General features: G+C 49.1%; 1 protein-coding gene across 4 annotated transcripts; it reads left to right on the top strand.

Moving 5' to 3' along the window:
- The first annotated feature begins 286 nt into the window (after positions 1 to 286).
- Positions 287 to 7,964, top strand: LOC123147524 (pentatricopeptide repeat-containing protein At3g18110, chloroplastic). Of its 4 annotated transcripts, none has more exons than XR_006473236.1 (4): positions 287 to 2,503; positions 3,554 to 3,786; positions 4,312 to 7,104; positions 7,613 to 7,964. XR_006473236.1 is itself a non-coding variant. In XM_044566799.1 (2 exons), the coding sequence occupies exon 1, from the start codon at positions 645 to 647 to the stop codon at positions 1,446 to 1,448; it is 804 nt and encodes a 267-aa protein (XP_044422734.1). In that variant the 5' UTR covers positions 288 to 644; the 3' UTR covers positions 1,449 to 2,503; positions 3,554 to 4,482. The 4 variants fall into 4 exon arrangements, 2 of the variants coding, with proteins under 2 accessions (XP_044422734.1, XP_044422735.1); XR_006473235.1 differs by having other exon boundaries at positions 3,554 to 3,804; positions 7,613 to 7,962; XM_044566799.1 differs by lacking the exon at positions 7,613 to 7,964 and having other exon boundaries at positions 288 to 2,503; positions 3,554 to 4,482.
- The last annotated feature ends 1,439 nt before the right edge of the window (positions 7,965 to 9,403 follow it).

The following is a 9,403-nucleotide window of genomic DNA, read 5'->3' as shown; positions in this document are numbered from 1 at the left end:
TGAAGTGCTTTTTTCTCCCGGTGCAACGCACGGGCATTTTTCCTATCCTAGTCCTAGTCGTAGTCCTAGTCTTAGTCCTAGTCCTATCCTAGTCCTAGTCCTAGTCCTAGTACTAATAAACCACCGATGGCTTCTGGTGGTACGTCGCGGCAGCTTTGCAGAAACGTCCCTGTATTGTTTATTATTCAACCCGCAGTCCTTTATCAAGTGGGACAACGTTTCGATCAAATTTTTTTCAAATAAACCCCTGCAGTTTACGGTATTAAACCCGCGGTCCTTTTTAAAGTGAGAAAGAAAAATAGAAACCCACGGTCTCTCCTCTCTCCCTCGCCTCCGGCAGGAGGCGTCCCACCCCGAGCGGCAGTCGATCCGGTGCCGTGCCGGTCGCGGGCTACTGGCCGGTGTCGCGAGCGCATCCGCGCTTTCGGGGTTTTCCGCTGCGCCTTTCTGCACGGGGACGCGACCGGAGGAGCTCGCAGCCAGGCTGGCGGCCGGGGGCCCCAGCAGCGTCGGCGGACCAGGAGGAGGAGGACGTGGGGAGGGGGAGCACGAGCTCATCTCTCTCTCCCTCACCTCCGGATCCCAGCCACCGGGTGGACGCACGATCTGTTGTCGCGCCGGTCGGATCCGGTGCTGCGTCGGCGATGACTTCGAGTACCCCCTCCCTGAACCCTCCGTCCGTTTGCCCCACCTCCGCTTCCCTCACCTCCCGCCGCCCCGCTTCCCCACCGCCAGCGCCGCCCCTCCACCTCCCGTCGGAGGACCCATCTGCGCCCTCCACCTCCGGCACCTCGGCCGTCTCCGTCAAGCCGCTGGACGCGCGGGCCCACCGCGGGAGGCTGAAGAAGCTGAGCAAGCTCGCGCTGCGCCGGGCGCGGGACGGGCGGGAGCACGTCTCGGGAATAGCGGACCGCCTCCTGGCGCGCCCGTGGCGGAGGTGCTCGACGACGCGTGGGTGTCCCCCGACGAGCTCGCCTACGTCGTGCGTGTCGTGGACGCGGCCTCCTGGTTGCGCGCTCTCGACGCCTTCGAGTGACTTGTTGCGAGCGGCAACGGGCCCCGGGCCCCCATGTCGTCGCCTCGTTCTCGGGGTCCTCGGCCGCGCTCGCCAGGACGGGCTCGCAGAGGAGGTCTTCCTCCAGTTCGCTAGGGAGGGCACCACCGTGCAGGTGTTTAACGCCATGATGGACATGTACGGCCGCTCCGGCCGCTTCGACGATGTTCAGCAGCTGCTTGATGCAATGCACGGCCAGGGGATCGAGCCCGACCTGGCCAGCTTCAACGCTCTGATCAATAACAGCGCAAAAGTTTGGGTGTTTACCCCCCGGCGTGAAGTCCGGCAAGCTTGGCTCAGGCCGGACGTTATCACTTACAACACCCTGATCAATGCTTGCTCGCAAGGTTCCATTCTGGACGATGCAGTGGCGGTACGGTGTTCCAAGAGATGATTGATTTAGAGTGTCGGCCAGACTTGTGGACGTACAATGCCATGGTGTTAGTTCATGGCCGGTGTGGGATGGCATTGGAGGCTGAGAAGATGTTCATGGAGCTGCTACACGAGGGTTTTAAGCCGGATACAGTTACCTATAATTCTCATGCTTTTGCGAAGGAAGGAGATGTCGACGCAGTGGAGCGGGTGTGTGAGGAATATGTCAATGCTGGGTTGAGGAATGATGGAATTACTTACAATACCATGATCCATATGTATGGGAAGATGGGCAAGCTTGACTTGGCACTTGGTCTGTATGATGAGATGAGAGCCATAGGCCGCACTCCAGATGTTGTGACCTACACTATCTTGATTGATTCTCAGGGGAAGGTGTATATGATTTCTGATGCAGGGAAGGTGCTGGAGGAGATGGTGGGTGCAGGATTAAAGCCAACCCTGGTAACCTTCAGTGCTTTGATATGTGCATATGCCAAAGGTGGGAAGCGGGACGAGCGGCGGAGCAGACATTTGATTGTATGGTTGTGTCAGGTGTCAAACCTGATCGCTTAGCCTATTTGGTTGTGCTGGACATTATTGCAAGGTTTGGTGAGACAAAAACTGATGGCTCTGTATCGGACAATGATGAAGGATGGTCATATGCCAGATGACACCTTGTATCAGGTTATGCTTGCTGCACTTGCAAAAGGAAATGAACATGAGGAGATTGAAAGAGTTGTGCAAGACATGGTAGTTGTTTGTCAAATGGATTGGCAACTGGTATATAGTGTACTCATCAAGGCGGGTTGCATTTTTCATGGTGCTATGTTGTTAAAGCAGCATGCCTACAAGGACACGAGCCTGACAGTAAGAGCTTACTATCCATTTTGGATGCTTATGAAACAATGGGATATCTGAATGTTCCATCATGTCTCCATGCCTACAAGGCCTCTCATTGCTTCATGCCTTCTTCATGCTTTCCCATAACTTGATATCTGAATGTTCCATCATGCTTCCATGCAATCAAGGGAACACATGTGAACAACCTAGAAAAGAAATCTGGAGGCAAGAATAGTTGTAAGTTCTCCCACAGCTGCTCTTCTATTTTTTTACTTGATTTGCTTGTTCTCTCTCTGCAATCTGAATGTGCTAGACGATTGATGTAATGCAGTTATTAGAGCAAACCTGTTATAGTTTGGCACTGTTGATTGTCTCCATTATCCGCTGAATTAATAGAAGTACACAATTAACAATGTTGTAATGACAATTTGCAACTATGTGGATATTAAATTTGTTTCATTTTTACGCACTTCTTTTGCATGATATAGTTATCTCTTTCCTAGACTGATATGTAAGCATTAGAATTTGGAATGGTATGTGCCATTCTGCAGTTTATCAGGTAGAGATGTTCACTAAAATCTTTTATTGCCTTTTTTATTGTTGTTGCATGTCTTTATCTGAATAAGGTTGCCAGATTCTGTGTAATCTTTTTCTCTACTTTTACTTCGTGATTCTGTAGATGTATATTAGAATGCTAGCTGAGAACATGTCTGATCTTCACAAGCAAGACAAGTCAGAAGATGATAGCCAGTGTTTTTTTCCCTTTGCTTTCCTTAGTTTCCTACATATCATCCGATTAATGAATTATTTGGTTGGTCTTCATTTTACTTGCAAGCTAATTAAGACCAGAATACTGATTGTAAATAGAGCAGATTATTTTAATGAATTATTTTGTTGTAGATATTTGAAGTGGTATCCTTTGCTATGTTCGTATAGGCAGAACCAAAGAAACAAACTTAACAGCCTCTAATTAATGTAACATTAATATCGACATTTATCAAATTTGAATATAAGAAATTGTGCGTAAGGACACATGGGGCAGATTTTTGCAAGATTCTACCGTTCTACGCCCGATGCAACGCACGGGCATTTTTACTAGTACTTATAAAGCAGCTATTGCTTCTAGTCGTACGTCATTAGAAATTTTGCAAAAAAGTCCCTCCGTTTCTCTAAATTCAACCCGCAGTCCCCTCTTAAGTGGCTGAAGTGAGAAAACTTTTCGTTTTTGCATAAAAGACCCTGCATTTTCAGGTATCCAACCCGTGATCCTTTTTTAATCATCGGCAGGCTACCTGGATCGAGTCAACGCCGCTGCTCGAGCGACTGGCGGCGGCGCGGCTGCTCGATGAATGGTGGCGGCGGTGGCCGGAGCTTGCAGGGGCCGGATCCGTGCGTCGAAGGTGCTGGGGAGGCGGATCCAGAGGTGTGCGGCGAGGTGGGAGCTCACCGGAGCTGGGCGACGGAGGGATCCGGCGCGATGGTGCGAATTCCTTGCAGTCGGAGGCGGGGCTTCATGGCTGGTAGGTAGAGCTCTACAGGTATTGCCCCTTGCCCCTCTTTCCAGCCTGTTTCCTCTCTCTCTCTCTCTCTCTCTCTCTCTCTCTCTCTCGTGGTGAGCGCCGACGACGGGGAACGGGTAGTGCCCAGGGTGGAGCTTGGCGAGTGCGGATGGGGGCAACGCGTACGTCGAGCACCCGCACAGGCTTGCCGGAGAGTGTACAACATGGCAGGAAGATTGTGTGGGAGGACAATCGGCAGGGAGGAAGGAGAATGAGCAGCGAGTGGTGCTGGCGGATCTCCGCCCTGACCTGGGTTGAGTAGCTGCACGGGGCAGACACATGCAGCCGTTCGAGCTCTGGTGAGGGGGTGGCGGGGCCATGTCGTGTGCCAGGCAAGGTTGAGGATGGCTGGGCCGCTGGTGACGGAGTGGCGAGGCCGATCTGGCCCTCTCTGTTTTGTTTCTCTGCAACCAGCACAGAGAAGCAGAAAGTTGCTATCCTTATGTCATATGACCTAACCAATCTCTCTCTCCTCTCTTGAACTAGCACTAAGGAGCCGACGCTGTTGGTAGCACTGAGAACGGAGGGAACATCAAGTCATTCTCCTCCTAGAAAACCAGATGTATAACCATTTGTTGCTGTTCGGATGGTGTCCACGGCGACCAACTACAGTTGGTTCGTGTGCTCTTTTTGTTCAAATAAATCCATTCTTCAGTCCATGCTATTGTACGAGACCATTTTTTGCTTTTCAATGGTGTCCACGGCGGCCAACTACAGCTGGCTTGTGTGCTCTTTTTGTTAAAATAAAATCCATTCTTCAGTCCATGCTATTGTACCAGTTTGATGCGGTAGGTTGAAAAATTATTGGATTTCGTTTGGTTCCTTGAAACTGAGAGACAATAATTTTGTTTGATTAATTTGTTGAAGCTACGCACACATATATGGCTAAGCCCTATTTGTTGTTTGTTGTTATGCAAGCAAAGGATTTCGTCCGGTAAAACACCCAGCAACAGGAGTTTCTATAATGCTGATTGATTCAGAAACCCAAACAGTATGGGTGTAGTTCTTGCAATTAGAATTTTAGAATTACTAATATCCTTTTTATAATTATTTTTGTTGAGAACTTCTTCAAGATGCTCTGTATCCTCTGTGTGTAATGCACTTTGTTATTGGCGATGACTTCTGGATGGATTATGCTGGTTGAATAAACAACATCTTCGCACAAACTAACATTGGCAACATCCAGAAATTGAGAAAGCTTCTGCTCTGTTAACAAAATTGTCTACTCAGGACTGGAATTGGCATAGGATTTTTGGGTGGCTCTGTGATGTAGCAGGTCTAGCTCACTTGGCCTTATCCTTTTAAAGATTGTTGCATTTCTCGTTGTCCAAATGCTCCAGCAGCCAAGGGTGATCTACTCCATGTAAAAAGGTTTCTGCAGAGAGCCCTTCAGAGCAATAATCTATTTATTGGCAGAAGACAAATTGGTTTGATCAAAGGCAGGGAATAAATATTCAGAAGACAAATTGCAGACGACAACCCAGGTATTGTTCAGTTAGGTATTCAAAGTGTAATTAGTTGCCTTGATTCGATTCTTTTGGAAAAAATATTCAAAATTTCGACCCAAAGCGAGAACAACATGGCATTGTAGCTCATCAACTCCACTATGGCTTCCATTAGCAAGTTCTGGTAGCAAGCCAACTACACACTATTGTAATTGGGGTGCAGAAGATGGAGGGGAATGGTCACTGATGACACAAGTGCATTGAGTGGTTGGCATCCTAAGTAATGGGTGTCAGCGGCTAATCTACCATATCTTGTGAGTATATTGCATGTGCTGTCCTAACATATACACATGTGGCAAGCCAGATAAGCCAAAAACCCTGCAATTTTCTTATTTATTGTTTTTCTTCAAGATTTTCAGTGAACTTAGGAGCTCTGAATATAAGAACCAAGTATCACTACCGAAATGACACATATAAAAATTATGAACCCTGTATTGAGAAAGCTAGAAAATGAAGTATGAAAAGTGTAATTCTGTTAGAACTCCTAAAACCTTGTCTTCAATGTGTGCGATTGTAGCCTCTTTGCGATTTTGGTTCACTTACACAGGAAATACTATTAGGAGCACACTATGATAAATACATGTAAAGTTTATCATCGGTAAATGAATATGAATCAAATTTCGTTTTCTTATGTTTACTATACAGGAACTGATCGTTCATGATCACTATAAGGATAAATTAGTGGGTTTACTTCATTCAGCAGCATATACAAATCTATTTGTTGTGTTTTTGGTTACTGGTATTACTGTTTTGAAGGGTATAAATAGCTAAATAATTTTAATTAGGTTTTTAATCTCAGTATACAGTCAAACAACAGATGCAGTAATTTTGTAGAAGGAATGCAGCTCTTAGTCTAATAGTGATTTATGTTTTTTATGTGACATGGAGCGATCTGTGACTTTGAAGCACATGTGAATCTTGTGATTCTGCAAAATTTCTGTTACATGCTCATGGTTTTGCTATACCGCTCTGATCTGCAACCTACAAAATTGCTATCTTCCTAACACATAATGTTGGTTGTTAACTCCGAACATAATATCACTAGAGCTCTACATATGCATGTTCTTTTAAAAGGAAAATTAATATAAGTTTGTTTCTGGCTAATACACGGTATTGAAAGTAATAGTGTGAGGGAAACCAAGCATGTTCTATTAGGGAAGAAAATATTCTTTATTTTCTTTAATTCAATCAATAGACGAGTGTGTTTACCAAAAACTATACTATTACTTCTTCTGGTTGAAGGATTTGCATGCTTAGTAACACATGAAATGCTTAATATGAGCTCGATATTGATGATTTCAGTTTATTAGTTGTTACTGCCGCCCGATATTGATGATTTCAGTAACACATGTTCAAAATAATAGTGAGCTCGAGAGTGTGTCTCCTGGGAAGTCAGGCAGGTGTTACCGTTGCCCGGAGCTCAAATCGGCAAGCCTCTCCGATTCGGACCTCCTCATCGCCTTCCGCGCCATTGTCGACGCATACACACAGGCGCTCGAGAAGACCTAGCGCCGCTACAATGATGACACATCCCCTAGCTATAGATGGCGGCCACGGCGTAGATCCCTTGGCCGGGTTCGAGAGTCGTTGCCTGCCCGATGGCCAGCGCATGACATTCGAGGACTACTCCACCGTGTGCTGGCTGCTCAACAAGCTCCACGTCACCTTCCAGGAGCGCGACGTGTCCACCCACACACCCTACTGGGACAAGCTCCGCGTGCTGCTGCCGGGACAAACGGCTCCATGTCACTCTCACAGCGGCTGTTCACGGATGGTAGGTACATTGTTGGTTTTTTAGACTTGCAGCACTCTGAAATTATAGTAGTTAGGACTTGCTTTTCTACTTCAATTCCCAATTTAGTCTGTGTTATGATAGGTTGTAATATCTGAACTTAGCAATCAAAAGTATTAGTAGGCAGTACATGTTGTTTTACAGTGTACAACTTCTTCACCGACATTATTCAGTAGCTGTATCTTCTTACCAAATTCAGTGTAAGTTTTGCCTCTTGATGTGTTATAATCTCTACAGTAGGTGCATTGTGATTTTCCTTTTAATGCATAGAATAGAAAGTTTAGCGTAAGCGTGATTATAAGCTTTATTAGTCACTTTTCTCATGTTTTACAGTACATAATATAGGCAGAAGTAGTTTCTCCCATATTTTTTATGGACAATGTACCTGTGATGTACCTGTGATTCTAAGCTTTATTAGTCATAACAGACTCTATTTCATATGATTTTAATTTCTTTTTCTTTTTAGTGTTAACCAAAGCATGTTGATCAGGTGGGGCATTAGCATTATCGAGAAGTAGTGATCTGCAGGACACAATCATGTGAAATTCAGAAGATTTGATTGCTAGGGATCCGGCCTGGATTGATCTGCCATGCTTCACTGCAGGTTTATCATACATATATATCTCCTTGTAATTTCTTATTTTCTAGCTTTGCTCTCCTCCTCTTCTTCCATCTTTCTTTTCTGTTTTTGTCAGCGTTCTGGGAACGGGGGTTCCCAGAATTGCCAGCCTGCGGCCTGCGGCGTGGCTCAAAGGGGGCCCAGCACGGCCCATCTTCACCAGTACAAACCCAAGACCCTCGCGAGGGTCCAAGCCTCGCGGGGCGGACGACACGGAGCTTCCTCAGGCACGGCTTTGTCAGGCTGGCTCGCGAGGAGGCGGAGAGATCAAGGCGGGGTACCTCGCGAGGTGCCCGTGACGCAAGTCATGACGACTCAGGGCGCCAGGCGGGTGCCAGCCCGCGCAGCGTCCTCCTTTCCTCTTTGGTGCAAAGGGGGCAAGCGCAGCCGTGGAGTACCGAGGCATCAGGCAAAGGTTGCCGTTTCGATGCAATGAGACTAAGACCAGGAGGACTATGAGACAGAGGTCACCGTGGAGCCCAAGACGGCGTCACCACCAGAGCTTTGCGCAGGTGAAGACTACTTTTCTCAGGATAGTTGATACTTGCTGTCCCCCTTCAAATTAGTCCGCCATTGTTGGCTCCCTTCCCGCTCAATATTTGGGGAGAGGACCAGGGCCACTATAAATAGGACCAGCCACCCGCGTAGCAAAGGGGGTTCGGCTCAGTCTCCTCCAAGGGCTCGACAAGTAGAGAGGTGGTAAAGAGAGAGAGAGATAGAGAAAGGTGGCTGAACTTCTCCCAGCAGTTCATCGCCCTAGCCAAGAACAGACCCTCGCGAGGCTATTCTTCCTTGTACTGTCCACTATCATCAGCCCAAGAGGCAATCCAGCACACCACACACTGGAGTAGGGTATTACACCACAACGGTGGCCCGAACCAGTATAAACCCTGTGTCCCTCGTGTTGTTCTTTTTGTAGCTTTGATCCTAGCGTGGCGGAGGGGTGCAGGGAGGTAGGAGGCGAAATCTCCGCGTGCACCCCAGTGTTCGAACCTCAAGGGTCTGCCGGAACCCGAAATTCGACATTTGGCGCGCCAGGTAGGGGTGCGCTGGAATTCGTCTTCCATCGCTCCGTACCCCGTCGCGTCGCCATCACCATGCCCGGCGACCAGGAGGGCAACCCAGACCCATGGGCTGCATGGTCCGCCCGCGCAGAACCGCTCGCCTCGGGCGACCCCGTGCCCTAGGCAGCTCGCCGTCCGCAGGGCGCTGCGAGCCGCGGGCGACGCGGACAGGCTTCGACAACTCTTACACCGAGGCAGGCGCGGTCGGCAGCGAGGGCCTCCAATCACGCCGCGACCACGACACCGTACACCCGCCGGGAGCAGGCGAATTCGAGAGCCGCACTCACGGTGGCTCGAGAGCTGCTGCAGTGCAGACTGCTGGAGGGCGGCCACGACGTGCTGCTGGAGCGAGTGGCAGAGCTCCTGGGCTTCGCCGCCTCGGGGGCTCACCCCTTCTCCACCCAGCTCCCATCTCAAGCCCAGGGCAACCCACCCGGGGGCCCCGCGCGCGCCCGCGGGCTCCAGGGCTACTCCGACGCCAGCGAGGCTGTCAGCACCGGACCGGCGGCGGAGCTGCCCCCGCCCCCGGTCCGCGAAGAAGAAGGGCTCAACGCGACCCGTGGCCCCAGCGGGCGGCCGCGCTGCCACCCCGCGGTGG

Source organism: Triticum aestivum, chromosome 7A (assembly GCF_018294505.1).
Source record: "Triticum aestivum cultivar Chinese Spring chromosome 7A, IWGSC CS RefSeq v2.1, whole genome shotgun sequence".
Taxonomy (NCBI): Eukaryota; Viridiplantae; Streptophyta; class Magnoliopsida; order Poales; family Poaceae; genus Triticum; species Triticum aestivum.
Note: the sequence above shows the minus strand (reverse complement) of the source record. Positions and strands in the feature narration are given on the sequence as shown.